The 16342-nt window shown below is 35.4% G+C and overlaps 2 protein-coding genes across 6 annotated transcripts; one reads left to right on the top strand and one right to left on the bottom strand.

Moving 5' to 3' along the window:
* On the top strand, positions 1 to 14582 carry Tgs1 (Trimethylguanosine synthase 1). 4 transcript variants are annotated; one of them, XM_022078171.2, is made up of 11 exons: positions 2 to 269; positions 1336 to 1498; positions 2196 to 3408; positions 3577 to 4087; positions 4469 to 4723; positions 5307 to 5580; positions 7223 to 7362; positions 9429 to 9859; positions 10727 to 10858; positions 13499 to 13797; positions 14180 to 14582. In XM_022078171.2, the coding sequence occupies exons 1-11, from the start codon at positions 166 to 168 to the stop codon at positions 14285 to 14287; spliced, it is 3630 nt and encodes a 1209-aa protein (XP_021933863.1). In that variant the 5' UTR covers positions 2 to 165; the 3' UTR covers positions 14288 to 14582. The 4 variants fall into 4 exon arrangements, with proteins under 4 accessions (XP_021933857.1, XP_021933863.1, XP_021933862.1 ...); XM_022078170.2 differs by having other exon boundaries at positions 2196 to 3450; XM_022078167.2 differs by lacking the exon at positions 2 to 269 and adding exons at positions 303 to 652; positions 821 to 979 and having other exon boundaries at positions 2196 to 4087.
* On the bottom strand, positions 14317 to 16022 carry SmF (small ribonucleoprotein particle protein SmF). Of its 2 annotated transcripts, none has more exons than XM_087357874.1 (2): positions 15862 to 16022; positions 14317 to 15768 (listed from the first exon to the last, which is right to left on the bottom strand). In XM_087357874.1, exon 2 carries the CDS (start codon positions 15760 to 15762, stop codon positions 15496 to 15498), a length of 267 nt encoding a protein of 88 aa, XP_087214000.1. In that variant the 5' UTR covers positions 15763 to 15768; positions 15862 to 16022; the 3' UTR covers positions 14317 to 15495. The 2 variants fall into 2 exon arrangements, with proteins under 2 accessions (XP_087214000.1, XP_087214001.1); XM_087357875.1 differs by having other exon boundaries at positions 15876 to 16012.
* Between the last annotated feature and the right edge of the window lie 320 nt (positions 16023 to 16342).

Here is a 16342-nt window from a genome sequence, read left to right as displayed (position 1 = left end):
CATTTCTTCCGTTTATTTGGCGACATTGATAGGGAGTGTAGTGTGTATGGGTAAGAGATGTATTTTCAGGTTTATGCAATGAAAGCAGAAAATTGTCCATTTTGACAGTAAACACATGCCTCTTCATGATGTGTAGCTGCATGTGATACAAGCTTACTACTTAACATGTGTGAATATTTATGGGAACCTCTCGCTGAAGTGCATCTAAGTTTAGCTGGCCGTCCCAGTGACGAAAACATCTATTGTCTGTGCAGCAGAGTGTTTATTCGGTAACGTAGCTTCGTTTATTGTTTTGCAATATGGTTTAAGTGTCTGAGTATAATACGTGCGAAAGTCTGCTGACATAGCAGATGATATTTTCAGTTTCGCCCTTTCTGCATTTAGGTTATGTTAGTGATGAAGTCAGTCCTCAGATATGTTATGAAAAATTATAACCGAAAACGATGTAAAACGATAAGTAAATTGTTTATTTGGCATATCATTAGAATTTAGTTCACTTCGTTCACTGGTGTTTAAGTCGTGATATTATAACAGGAATAGTTAATTAGTTATTTTCGTAATTGAAATTACAAGTCACAGTAACTGAAATATCAGGACTGGTGTAATGGTCCGAATTTATATAGGTTGGACTATTCTTATAGGGCGTGTTACCGTAAGTAAAATTAAGAGAACTATTACTATGGTATAACCAGTTATAACTTTCTGAATTTAATTTGTATTTACAGTTATTGTTCCTAACATACGTATTTTAAAATTGCTTAACCATCTAACCTGTTACTGAATTTTGGTTTCATTGGTTTTTAATTAAACCCATATTCAGTGACCACAGAGCTGAGAGAATGATTGAAATATATTCAAATTTTAGCACATATTTCTGGATATGACTGTGTGCATAAAAGTACATTATTTAGTGAACCTGGAAAAAAGGCTCAAGGAACAAGAGGACAAGTAGCATGTATCTTCTCTGAATGAACCCAAGGTACCCCAAAGAATTTTAATATAAAAAAAATAGGTTAGAAAGTTGTATAACATCTTAGAAGAAAACATGAGGGTTAATTCTTAGAACAGGCAAAGGCTTGCCTTGTTATGACAGTTTACAGTTACTAGGCCAAATAAATGAATCCAACATGTTCATAGTTATTGATCATTGTATTGTAAACATGCATTTATAATTCTGTGGCAGTTTGGAGGAAGTTCTAGGTTAGAATGAGATCTGTCTGAGAAAACATTGAATTTTATTGTTCATTAGTGATTACAGTAGTATAGAATAGCTGTGTATTGTTTGTGAGTGGTTTAATCATATGGCATGTGAACTTCATTATGAACCCTTTCTAGTGATGGTAATAACCTGTCCAAAGGAATGTGTGAGAAGGCAGATGGCAGTGAGGATGATAGCACTCAGTATGATGAATATGATGAGGCCAATATTTTACCCTTTCATGTTAACACTGCCTTAAATGAAAATCGTCCTGTCAGAACAGTTGGAAAGAACGATACAGTAAGTACATTATCACAACTTTTTTTAATATTGGTTTTAAGGATATAATTATGTTTCAATTATAATGTCTTATGGAAGCACTTTAAATAAGAATCTTGGTCCAGAGATCAGCTATCCTGTGGACTGTAATTCATACCCAGGATTACCTGGATATGAACCAAAGTGTACTCACTTTATTGTGCTGTATGGTAAGCTGAGTGTGAATTTCTTAATATTTGTTTGTGGCATTTGGTGCACTAAGACTAGTTATTGCCAGTGTATGTCTGTTCACTCTTTCCTGTTAATTAGACCCTGGATACCAGGATGTTATTGAGAATATATTCCTCAGTAATAATTGTTGCCATTAGTTTTAAAAAATGTGGAGCCTAACAGAAATGTTATAGAATCAAGGAAATGCATTCCTCTTTTGCTTCAATGATGTTTTGATATATCTGCATTAGTTGTAAGAATTTTGGTTGTCATTGGTGAAGATCTGGATTGTGGCCTTATGGGTTGTGACACCACATAGCACTTTAGGTGGTTACCAGTGATTGAAGAAACTTATTACCTCCATCTTCAGGGTAGAGGAAGATAGAGATGATAAGTTCCTCTGAAACCCTAGGAATCACATATGACACTATAGAGAAGACCACAGACCAAGTAACAGTACTTGTACAAATGCCAAAGATACTGAGGTACGTGTGATTTGTACTTTCAGGAAGAAGCAGTGAGTTGCTACTGTAGTGCATCTCACACTGACAACAACTATTCTACAGATGAACATGAGCATGACAGCATAAGAGAAGGTATGGGTGGGGTAGGAATTGCCTGTGGTGGTTTGCAGCTTAGTGACAGTGGGGCTGATCTGTCAGAGTGTGGAGGGGACATTCAGTATACATCATCATCACGTCACGAAGATTGGGAACGATATTGGTCAGCTAATGGGGAAAGAATTATATGGCAAAGCTGGATAACCAAGTATGGTGAATATGTTAATCCAGATTATTTTGCTAATGCTGATGGTACTGTATTTTCTGAAAGTAATAAGGTTTTGCCAGAGGATGGTCAAGTCATTCAAATTAAGGATCCTCCTCTTGATGATTCTTCTAAAAGTAAAACAAACCAATGCAGTTTCATTGATGAACAACATACTGCATTCCGTGGAGAAGAATCTACTTACCACCCTCACTCAAGTACATTCCATAGTTCATTCCAGAACAGTTTTCCCAAAGATGAACAGGATGTATCGAAAGATAACCCTTATTCTGATAGTGTGGAGACAGGTGTTGACCTTTCTTCCAAGAACTTCTTAGATGATGATGTTGATGGATATTCAGGTCCAAGGACTGAAAAGACTGATATGCAAGGTTCCTTTGAACTCCAGCTTCCAGAAATCATAAAGACTAATGCTGCAAGCAAAGATGAAAACTTGCTCATTTTATCAGCTGGTGAAACTCCAGAAACAGAGGCCAAACAGGATATGTTAATGTGCAACAGTGACATAAACGCAGTTGACAGCTGGAGTCCATTATCACCTTCAAGTACAGATGATTCTTCGGGAGATGGAAGTGGAGATGATAATGTTGTAGCTGGTAGTGTTGCTAACACAGCATTAACATCTGATTCAATGACTAATGTGACCAAGATCACAATTTCATCACTGGACTTCAGCTGTGATACAGAAGATTCAGTTCATAGCAGTTCCTTGTCATCTTCTTCAGCTGGTTCTGGAAGTGCTCCATGCACAACAGATGAAGCAGATCAGTACTGGCAGGAACTATGGAAGAAACACTTCAGTGAACAATACTATGTCCATTATAATGCTTTTCTGGCTTGGGAACAGAAGGAAGCTAATGAAGAAATTGAAGCCGCTACAGTTGAAACGTTAGACACCAATCATCCTTTATTTCAAGTGGGAGAAGAATTTTCAGGTGCCAAACAGAGTTATTTCCATGAAATAAAACCTAATATAGGTAATGTTTCTGCTAGTTGTATCAAAGATAATATTAATTTAAATTTTATTGAAAATTGTTATTCAACTGATGATATTTCATTAACTGCCAATGCTGTTGTTACTAATGATTACTCTTATTCTACAGAAATAGAATTTTCATCCAAGCATAAGTCTTGTTACTCTGAAGTTGAGGATCTGAATAAAGAATCTGAAGAGAATTTACCTTGCTCATGTTCTGTGTCAGTGACTGAACACCCACATAGTCCTTCATTTGAGGAAAGTATTTCATGTACTGGAAAGATGGAATTAGGTGTTGGAACTGATCAGAGTTTTGGGGAACTTAATCAAACAAAGGAACAGCTTTATTTTAAAATGGAAAGAATGTGTGGAGATACAAAACAACGAACTGCTTCAGTGGATGAATGTTCTTCAAGTTTTGGAAAGCTAGAAGCGAGTGCTGGAACATGTCACAGTTTTGATGAATTAGATCATGAAAAGGAACACCTTAGCAATTCAGATATGGTGGTGGAAGAAAAAGAAGACACTGTAAGGTTACTTAATGTAACACATGTACAGGAATCATCAAAGATTGTCAGTACACAGTCTCATCTACTTCCATTATTAAAGAGGGCTTCGGGCAGAAGAGGCAGGTCAAGGTACAGTGTTCCAGCTACTGTTTAAACTGTATGTAATAAATCCTGAGGGTCCTATCATGTACCTGTGCTTCATGCCTCTTTAAGGATTTTTTTTATTATTTTGATTTAGTCAGTTAAAAACTTGTTCACAAGAAACATCATCTAAACTGCAAGTGGAAAGAAGGAAAACTAAATGTTCACTTGTAACTGCCATTTTTAAATAGTAAAAATCAACACTGTGACAGATGCAGTAGTACAGAGATTAACTTGGCAATCTTCATAAAAGAAATTTTAATTTGTTACTGCCATTCCCAAATATCAGTTTACTGTTTAAGAAACTGTATTCCATAGTGCAGCCTTATAAAGGAAAGTAGATATCATTCGTCTTGTTATTTTATTCAGGCTTTTTATGGACTCTGTGGGCCATCTGATTGAGAGTCTCAGCATGCTTGATTCTCATCCGTCCGATGTGATAGAACCTCATGACACTAGTGATCATGTTGGTAACACTGCAGCAGGTACAGAAAGCGATGGGAACTTTGAATCAAATGCTGATTCCCACAGACATGTGGATAGAAGCACCATCTTGAGAATATCTGTTCACAGGGGCTCTGGAGATGAACCCCTAGAAGAGAAACCAGTAACTCTGAAAAGAAGGTATTTGACTACTCCCATTCATCATAATATTTTTACCTTCATCCTTTGCTTCATTCCAATAATTTTATTATCATTTCTCTACTTTGTCTTTTTGATATCCATTAGGTTACATGATGTAGATAGTATGAAGTATTGTAACTAAATTTCTCATTGTTTTCCTGACACCTATATTATACTAGCATTACTTTGTGTATGTTTCATTCACATTAATTTGTGGTAATGACCAGTTTTATTCATTTATTTAAAATTACCTGAAATGTATGACTGTGAACAAATTAAAATCAAAGTTAAAAACTGCACTTAAATTAACTTAATTTAAATTTCAGTATGGGCATTTCCTCCATACATATATGATATTTACTTCATATTATTTACAAGTTACATACTTTGACTTGGTCTTGAATTGAATAGAGGCTTACATCAGACAAAGTTAAACAGTGAAATCAGCATGATTTAGTTGTTTTGAGCCTTGTTTATAAAGGTGACTTTGGCAGTAAAGTAGGAGAGTCTTTTAAGACATGCATTCTATCCTACACACACTTGACAACCACAAAATCTGTAACATAACTCCATATTGTTTCAGTCATGAAAGTGACTCTGATGAGTCTGGGCTGGGTCGTGTTAAGAGTGCATTTACACTCATGGGTTTGGCCTTTGCTCCAAACAAGCAAAGCACTCCTTCACAAGCATCAAGTGGGATGTCCTTGGTACCAAGCATTCATCATGGATCAGTTTTATACAGGAAACGCAACATTCGTGACCAAAATCGTCAGCTAAAGATGAATATCCACCAGCGCCGGGCACAGAAGCAACATCAGTTACTGGCTTCATGCACAGTTACTTCTGCACTTGCCAAGGTAATATTTGTGACTTAATCACTTATCCCTTTGATGAGTGATGTAGGGACCACTAAAGTGTGTTTATCTTACAATAAAATCCTGTCACTTATGCCATTTTTGGTTAAAATGTTTATTTTACCTTTTTTCACAGAATTTAATTTCCACCATCCACCTCCATTCCTAGCTTTTACCAACATAAGTCATTTGTGTCTGGTTCAGGTTTACTCCTACAAGTGTAATATACAGTCAACATTGGTATTATTGCCTCAGAGTGTGAGGTATCAGATTCTAATGTTATTGTTATTTCATCTCTTTGTCTTTACACAGCAGTAAATCCCACTTTTGACAAACAGTCACTATTCACTGACATTTGGTTTATGATCTCTGCAGTCATACAAAGGAAGTTTGTCATAGGTGTAAAGAGAGATATAAACCATGAACTATATGTAATCAGTCCCCATTAAATATCAGAAGCTTACAATCCTCAGGAAACCAAAGATTTACTGTATGTTCACACACTGCAGGACACAGAAAGTGGAGAACATTTAGATGCATTCATACTCCATACAGCACCTTGACACTAAATGTATTGGTGCATTGTATTTGTCAGAATGCTAATCAGTAGGAGGGCTACTTAAAAAGAATTGTTCCCAATGGCTAAGTGATTTACAATTTTATTTGATGGAATTTTTCTTTGTTGATATGTATATATCGGTATACTCAATGCATAGTAAAGAAATCTATATCAATATGCCTGCATGCAACTTAAATTTATCGAAAAACAACAGTATATTGAGGTTGCAGTAAGAAGCCTCATGAGTTTTGACATCTCCCTTCTGCTGTCTCTACCCATTGTGTTGACATGAATGCTGGTAATGATAACCTTCACTGACAACTTCGGAGTGACTGACGTATTCTGGAGAGGAACACAACAGTAGACAGAGAGGGGGGAAGCCTTGAGCATTATCATCCCCACTGTTGATGAGACTTCTTTCCATGGTATCAATATAGTTAAATAATAAGAGTTCTTTAGGTCCTTCATTGGCTTTCCAGCAAAGTTAAGCTGTGTGGAAGTGTGGTATACAATACTTGTAAAAGATGTAGGGATTGTAAAGAAATTAATTGGCTTGGACCTTCTCAGTAAATTTTGAAATAGTAACTGAAAAAGGAAGTGTGAGCAGAAGTAAAAAGTTGGTGGCTGACCTTGGTATTGAGTGGAGTGGAGGGTAATTACGGACATCGTGAATTTAAATAATACGGCAAAGGTTAACCTAAAATCACAAAAACAATTTTGATTTGACTGTCACATAAGACAAATTATTTGTTAATGTGATCAGATGACTGAGATTGCTTCTAATTTTGTAATTTTTTGGCGGAGGGGCTTAACCATTCTGTGACCTCCAAGATGTACTAGATAATTTTATAATTTTTAAAAGATGAGAAACTGTGTTTGCTGTAAGTAATCTTCAGGTCTTAATAGCTTAATAATCAGAAAATGGGTACAGGCTCAGTGACTTTTTATTTTAAAAAAGTTGGTTGGGCCAGGAGTTCTCAGCGGTCACAATGAGAATTAAAAAATATTTTTTAATAAAACTAATGCTTTGAGTCATGGAAAGTGTATGTAACTATTCATTGAAAGGTGATGTGTTGTATTGCGCAGGCAAAACAATTTCTGGAGCTGGAAGCACAATATTCTGTTGAGGATGCATCTATAAAGGCAGCTTTAGGCTATGAAAATCATTCTAGCTCAGATGAGGAGCAGCTTGCTCAGTCCTCTCGGCCTGTCAGCTCATTAACCAGGTATTTCTTATGATAATATAGTAAATCCTGCCTGTGACAGAATTTCTAAGGACCTGCACATTTTCCCATTTAAGACAGGTTTTGTATTCTAATGTAGGTACTTCTATATAAAAATATTGCAGTATATAACCATTGTATTTATGATCCATATATAAAGTCAGATTCAGCTACTAGTCTAGCAGATTTATATCTTAACTGCGTCATGTTTGTGTTTAATCAATATAATAATTCATTCACCGTCGATACACAAACTTAAAATGTTGTTAAAATTTACTTAAAATTACATAAAATTACAACATTTTTTAGAATTAGATCTTGATACATTTCACATTTGACGACATGTTTCGGTCAATCAATTTAAAAACTGTTTCAAAGGCTGTTGTACATCCTGCTCCGCGTATATTGATACGTTTGACTGTTTTGATTTCTTCTTTTTATGCTTGGATGTTTATATCTGTAAAATTAATTTTCAAATCATGATTTTTGGAATTGACATAGGAAATATAAATTTACAAATTTAAAATTTAAAGGGTTATTATCGTAATATAACGTAATACAATGATCCTTCTGCATTGTATTACGTTATATTACGGTAATAACCCTTTAAATTTCAAATTTGTAAATTTATATTTCCTATGTCAATTCCAAAAATCATGATTTGAAAATTAATTTTACAGATATAAACATCCAAGCATAAAAAGAAGAAATCAAAACAGTCAAACGTATCAATATACGCGGAGCAGGATGTACAACAGCCTTTGAAACAGTTTTTAAATTGATTGACCTGATGATGGTGTAATACACCGAAACATGTCGTCAAATGTGAAATGTATCAAGATCTAATTCTAAAAAATGTTGTAATTTTATGTAATTTTAAGTAAATTTTAACAACATTTTAAGTTTGTGTATCGACGGTGAATGAATTATTATATAGTCTAGCAGAGTTGATGGGAATGAACTATTTTGTGCTGAACAATAATATTTTATTACAGCATTATCTTTGCAAATTGTATTGAAGATACATTTATAATATGTCTTATAAAGTAAATTAAATGTGAAAACATCTTCTTGGTAACTGAAGCCAGATTCCAAATGCATCTACACAGAACTCTCTGCCTGACTCCAGACTCCTACTTTATGCACACACTACAAGGCCCATAAGCACCACCATAGCATTGTTTGCATTACTTGCTACCAGAGTCACCACCTTCAGAACTTAAATTTCAATTTTTTCTGTGTTGCACGAACAGTGCATTTGTACAGTAAACCATGATGGACATTGGCTGCTATTTTAGGATTGGATTTAACTAAGCATTACACATTTTCATGTTTTCTCTTGCATTTAGTGTTTTTTCTCAATTCAGAGTATTCTTCATATACTTTTTTGAGATTTATCCTTAATGCTTTCACATTTGTGAAAGGAACTTAGATGATCCCAGGTAACAGAAAACAGGACAAAATTATATGAATAGAAAAGAATGTCAAGCCATATATTTTCCATTACATTAATTTTATCTCTGCTCTGAATATACTCTCCACAAATGACAGATGGATCAGACTTACAAATCAACACCAGCATAATGTTTTTGGCTTTTCCCCCCCCTATATTTCTGAGTGTACACTACCATGACCACCCTGTTTGCTGGTGTGTTATAGTAATGATGTGTTGAATTCATGTACAGCTCTGTTGACTAGAGGAAAGTTGATTCTCTTTGTGTTCATATTTTTACTACTGTCAAGTCAATTTCCTGGCCATACAAAGTCTACAAGAAGTCTTGTTTATAGACAAGGTCTCGAAAGCGGCAATCCTGTGTGGGATTTCACAGAAAACTATAATGAATAAATCCTGTAATTGTATGGTGATGGATCCACTACAATATTTGAAATTACCTTAATATTGCTGTTAATGGTAAAGGTGGGAACATTGATAAAGACACACAAAAAAACGCCTTATCAGTTTATGTTCTGCTTCTAATTATATCTGAATTTGTTTGTTTCTTTGTGCACATTTTAAATTTGTGCCTCTTGAAATAACACATGGTTTAGTCTGAATAAAAATGTTTCAGTCACAGGGAGAAAAGGTTACCTGTGGCAGCTGCGATATGTCCCAGTGTGGATGGCGATATGGACCTTGCTGAAAGTGAATATGAGGACATGGAGCTGCCAGATGAGGAGGGTAGTGTGCTGATGGGGAACAAGGAGGAACCCAAACTGGATGTCAAGACAGAAACATCGCCTGCTGAAGAAGAGAACCATTCGGTTTTAATGAGATCCAAGACAGATGATGCCATTTTGACGGAAAAGTTCTGTGAGGAAGAGCAGGAGAAAGTTACCAAGAAATCACAACAGCAGAAAAAGAAGAAAAAGAAGCAGAACAAGAGAATGTCACTAACATCTCTACCAGAGGAGGTTGCCTCAAACAAGATACTTAGAAAATACTGGGTCCGACGCTATCAGCTCTTCTCCAGGTTTGATGAGGGAATTAAACTTGATGATGGTAAGGCTTTAGAATTACCCTTCCTAATATTCATATGATTTACCAATTTGCTTTGTTCACAGTAGTTATCAAAAAGTACCGTAACAAATGTATTTCAACCACTGTCTGTGTCTATAACATTTGTTGATATTTTAAAAGAATATTACAACATAAACTACATGGCATGTAAGGATGCCAAATTCTTCCCAGTACTGTATTCTGGTTTTGCCATTTTTGTAGGGTTTTCTTTAGCACCTTATAATATGTATTTGAAAGAGTGCCATGCTTTTTGAGGTAGCCAGTATTATGTTGCATGGTATTTGCAGTACATGCCACAACATGCTGGCTTTGGCAGTTGTAACAGCAAAAATAAATCTCACTGTAAGATCAGTTCCTGTAGGATGAACTGCGTGAACATTCCTCCATGTGTCCAGATATGAAGGAATTCAATAGTGTGAGGGAAGGAGTTAGATTAGTATGATATGCTTTGTGAATGGTTTTCTGAATATGGCCATTAAAAATAACATCACCACACAGAATGTTTTTGACCAATGTAGTATATATGCTCTGCCATCCCATTCCATAAAACAAACTGTAACATACCAAGTCATAAAGGATGCAGACAAAATTATTACAGTTAACCATACCAGCCCTGAAAACCTCCACATGTAACACTTTGTGCTTTCCAAGTCAAATCCTCAAATATTATGTGCATCCAACTGTTTAATGAAAAAGTTTTACAGAAAAGTGGGTGGATAAATGTGGTATAATTCACAGTTGCCTTGCCATTCCACCCTGCATTCTTTGTGGGACAGTTTCTTAAGTCATCTGTTGTACCTTATTTGTAACAGTAGAAGTATTTTCAATAACAGTTTTCCTGGATTGCAGAGAGCTGGTTTTCAGTAACACCAGAGCGCATAGCAGAACATATTGCAGAGCGATGTCGTTGTGATATTGTTGTGGATGCTTTCTGCGGTGCTGGTGGCAACTCAATTCAATTTGCTTTCACATGTGCTCATGGTAAGTAGACTAGTACAGTATTATAGCAACTTATTATTATACTTCTAGATTGTTATTTGGAAAAGGCAACTGTTCTGCAGCATTTTAATATATTTTATCCTAATTATAGCAGACCAATTAATTTAATACTTTGGCATCCCATTTACTGTACCCTGACCCTATCATATCAGTTAATTTAACCCTTTGCTAATCCTAACATAAAACATAGTAAAATAAAAAACTGCCACTTCCAATATAAGGAAACAGTGATATCTTACTACAATTTAAATACCTTGGACAAATTTTGCTATAGCACCACACACTAATGTTTAAAAGGAACTGGGTTGAGAATTATATGCCACATTTTGGCAAATTCAATGTGACTGGAGACATGTTAGGTCTGTACTGAATTAGGTATGGCAGAGATTTAAATGTTTTTTTAAATCTTCAAATACCAAACATAATTTCCACTACATCCAGAAAATGCCATTATTTTGGCTTATATACTGATAGGTTCATGTTAGTTTTGAATTGTGGTCTTGTGGGTTGTGCTCTCAGCAGACCATGATCCACATTATCACCACCATGAAATACCGGGTCTACAATTTATGAGGCTGCAGTCGTGCTTGCATTGCATGGTCGGCTGGTGCTCTGTTGATGTGGGCGGGAATTTCCCAAGAAGAGCTTCGTCGAGTATTTCAAAACATCTTAACGAGATGTGAAGCTTGCTTGCAAGCACAAGGAAGTCACTTTGAACATCTTTTGTGATTTAAGATAAGAACAATTAATGTAATAACATGTATTAGTGATGAGAAATATTCGTAGTTCGCTGTTACTAGCAGCACTGAAACTGATTTGTCGGTCACCCACCGGAAGAACGCGCACAACTCCCGCCCACATCAATAGAGCACCGGCCAACCACACAATGCAAGCACAACCACAGCCTCATAAATTGTAGACCCGGTACTTATATAGCTTACATTAGTTTCTCTGTTTATGCATTGAAGTAATCAAGTAGTATCACATAAACATTGCATCAAAGAGATTATTGTATTTCATTATCATGTTTTTTTTTACATCCCTCATTGTTTATGCTCCATATGCCAAAATAAGCAAGAAATATTTTAATCTTATGGATTGCATCCTGTTGTTAGTAAACAATATATGAGAATAACTGTCTCACAAAGTTTTATTCTGAAGCAGTTATATTTTGCTATTAATAATATGTTCTAATTTACTGGATCTTGATTATGTCTATAATTTATTCTTCATTGTTTACATTAAATTGAAACATGCATTGCAGGATTTAAATCACATCTTGTAAACAGTGGCTATTGATAGATAACATAATACAAATTTCACAGTTCAGCACATTATAAATAATTTGTACTTCCTTTTTATCAAATGTGTTATGATTACTTATTAATTAATTTAACATCTTTTAACATGTATAAGAATCAAAACATCTGTTTTTTGTTAGTTCCACATCCACTTTCCACCATTTACAGTGAAATGCCTGCCTGTTTGTCACCACATGTAGTACAAATAACTCTTTGAACAAGTTAGATGATTTAAAATTACAGGGTTTCTGGACTTTGTCTATTGTCTGATATTTAAAAACACATTTCAGAAACAGTAAAGTCCAGAAACACAGTAATTTTAAATGTAGTATGCTGTTATCAGAACCCTTTAGAATCATAGTTAGATGATAACATCACTGTCTACATCTGAATAAAAAGAACATATCGCAGGCTGTCTGTGTCACTGAAAATGGAGGCAGAGCCAGCATCTGAAACATATTACAAGATTAATGCTTCACATTACCTCCATCTAATAATCCCACAGAACAAATACCCTTTCTGAAATTAGGTTTTCATGACAGTGAAAATGTGAACTGTGGTCTGCTGGGTGAAATGTTCCTCTGAACGTTGGTTACCACCTGCAAGACTACGGGGAATCATTATAACCCAGAAGACCATCGGTACCCATTTGTTTTACTGGAAGACAGGCAAAGCATCCTAGGCCTAGTGATAAGAACTAGCTTTATCTAATGGTCACACTGGGTAGGCAACCTTTCTGTTATGTGAAGACAAGAACAGAACCATCAATCTGGACATCACACGTTTCTTTATCCAGACGGTGGTCAATGTCCAAAGAAGGTACTCTTATGTTGTGAAATCATTTCAGGCAATCATCTGTCAGTGTGGGAACTCATACACTAGTTGCACAACTGATTGCTTAGAAAGACTTCACCACTGTCACTGTAAAAAATTTTACAATAACGATACTAACAAGGCAATGTTATCAGACTTGGGTGAGGGATCACTAGAAATCGGTGGAAAATACAGATACTCCTCTCCTTTTAATCCTTTGGGCCTTAGTTTCTGAAATATATGCTTTAAAAGTCTCCCCTTTGCTATGTCTACTTTCCATTGATCCTCTTTTCATTGAAATCCCTGACTTTAGACTGATGACCTATCATTGTAAGTCACAAATTTTCACATTCACAACCCTAGTGCAGTGCATTATTTTTGTATGAGTGAAAAAAAAATTTCTTGCTGAGTGTCACTGAGGTAGCTGGCTGACTTAACATTGGGGTCCCTTTATTTTATGGGTTCTTATACTAACAGTGTATATCACACCTGTTTCAATTAATTTCAGTAATAGCAATAGACATTGACCCAAAGAAGATAGCTCTTGCTCGTCATAATGCTGATGTGTATGGAGTTGCTGACCGAATAGAATTTGTGGTGGGAGATTTCCTGAGATTGGCCCCTTCTCTACATGCCGATGTGGTCTTCCTCAGCCCTCCTTGGGGAGGACCACAATACCTGAATACAGATGCCTATGACATTGAAAGTATAATGCAACCTTTTGGAGGCTCACAGTTGTACAAGGTTTCTTTGAGCATCACAGAGAACATTGCTTATTATGTTCCTCGCAATATCAACACAGACCAGGCAAGTGTATTAAACATCCAAGGCCATTTACTGTGTGTGTGTGTGTGTATATATATATACATACACACACAAGTTTAAAGCTGTATTCTCATTGAATTTGCTTGAGTTACATATAACTTTCTCATTTTTTGTCATTGCTTATTTGGCTTGATTCAGATTATAACTGTTGTGAAGGTAATCACAGAAATTTTTATTGCATTTCATTAAATATTCACCATATTGGAAAGTTGTAGATCAACATCCATATGTATGAAGATGGCTGTCTTCTGGATTGTAATATTGTGTAGTCAGGTAGAAGAGGTACTTTCTGCCTCCATCAGGGCCCTGAAGCTTATCTCCTCAAATTCAACAAGTTTGAATGTTTTTTGTTGTGTCGTTGCAGTTGGTGATGCTAGCTGGACCAGGAGGACAGGTAGAAATAGAACAAAACTTCCTAGATAAGAGGTTGGTTGCAATAACTGCATATTATGGAGAATTAATACATGAGTAAGTATAGGGTAAATAAAAACATTGAAAGGCTTGGTAAACTCATTTCACATATTTTAATTAGAATCCCATATATCTCGGGAGAAAATCCTACATCTTGCATACATACATTATTTATTGACAACCATCATAGCTTCACATATTCCACAAGCTATGCAATGTCATTTGCATAAATGTGTCTTAATTGGTTTATGTTCATTACAGTCATGTACTGCTTTTTATGTATCATTTTATTTCTTTTATAGCCAAATATATGTACTTTTAATAAAAAAGTATTTATTAAAATTTTATGGCTCCTACTTGTTCTTGGCATGACATTTGAGATGTTGAGAAAGTAGTGTATGAACAGTCTTGCCGCACACAAAAGTGTATAGATTTTGAGAAATTTGCAAAGGTAAGCAAATATGAAAGTTGTAGAAATGAGAACACTGTCCACACTGATGCAGAATGATAAAAAAACAGTACTTGATGTGCAATTAGGCCATCCTAATGAATTTATGCTTGCTGCTTGGAAATTGCACTTTTTTTAATGGTGACACTCCAACAAATAAAAATATTTTGTATTGAAATGTACCTCTTACAGTCTTGTGCACATGTTGGACCCAACTAGAATGTGTGTATAAACACAATACTTTCGGAAGAAACTGAAGGCATGAACTTTAAAAATACAAATGTATCACATAAGTGGCATAATGTTCATACCATGTTTCATGAAAACCCACCACTTGCATCTAAACACATTAGAAGAGATCAAAGATCTTCCCTGCAGTCATCTGTCTAGTCATAACCAAGGAATAGAAATTTGAGTACAAGCTGTGGTTTTTGAACAATACAAATAACAAGCCTGTCACTATGATAGTGTTTTATTGAAGACATACTTCTTCTGGTGCAGGCTCCTAATTAATCGATGTCAACATACAACCTAAGCACTTGAGAAATATACATATATAACCTGGCTGTATGAGTTGCTAACAATTCAAATAAAACTTTGTCAACATAAAGGATAAGGTGCAGAAATATGTCCTGTGTGAAAGGTGTATGGCAATACAATATACTCAAAAGAAATTCAAATGCCTGTTTAAAAGTCACACTGTAACATTAAGAACAAAGTATATTCTCAAACTGAACTCTGCTGTCCTTGTGCAATTTTTCATCACAGGCATAACAAACACTCACAAACTTGGGCCTTAAATGTTAACGTAATTACAACTCTCAGTCTTTCATTTCTCCTTCTTCGTCTTCCTCCTCTACACCACGAATGTACAAAACATTATTACACCTGATTAACACTTCCCCTAAGTTTCCTGTTGGTGATGCGTCAATATATTCTTCGGTATTCGCTAATTGAAGATTCATGTAGCCATCTACTGAAATCAAGAATCCTTTATATTCATGGCCCCATTTCAGTTTCACCATTACCGGTTTCCCAACAAGACTGTTGAGGAAAGGTTTGGGGTTTATTGGCATTGCCGCCGCCATCTTATCCTATAAAAAATAATATATTCGAATTTAAACAACACACCAAAATGTCAATTTACAATATATAATAATTTTTAAGATAAGCCATGAAAACAATACCTTTATTTATTTACTTTTTAGTTACGTTCACCGCACTATCTCACAACACAAACCACGCTATGAGGCACCAAATGCGTTTCACGTTCTGAAGTATCAGAGACAATCATCACAGCAAAGATTGTATTCCGTCATGGCCTTCCCCGTCTGTTTGTAAGACGGTGAAACATGAACATAAGCAAAGCATAAGCCAATTAGAAATAGCAGGTGTGCGTTTCCTAAGGTCAATCAAAGACAGACAAAAATGTTCAGAAATCAAAACATTAGAAATGAATTGGGAATAGAGTTAGTATAATAGTACATAAAATAAAATGCAGATAAAAATGAAGATTACACATAAAACGAATGCCTGACGACTGAGTACTAAAACAAATTCTGGAACACCGACCAAGCGACGTCTGAAAACGAAAAACCTGCAACATAATTTATGAAGACAGAATAAGATAAGAAATGGGTGGGAATTTTCTTTGAAACTAAAATTTGT

The sequence above is a fragment of the Zootermopsis nevadensis genome, unplaced genomic scaffold (genome assembly GCF_977971745.1).
Source record: "Zootermopsis nevadensis isolate Lab colony 2312 unplaced genomic scaffold, Znev_1.0 Znev_ptg000028l, whole genome shotgun sequence".
Classification (NCBI taxonomy): domain Eukaryota; kingdom Metazoa; phylum Arthropoda; class Insecta; order Blattodea; family Termopsidae; genus Zootermopsis; species Zootermopsis nevadensis.
The sequence above is the reverse complement of the archived record's forward strand: the minus strand, read 5'-3'. Positions and strand labels throughout refer to the sequence as shown.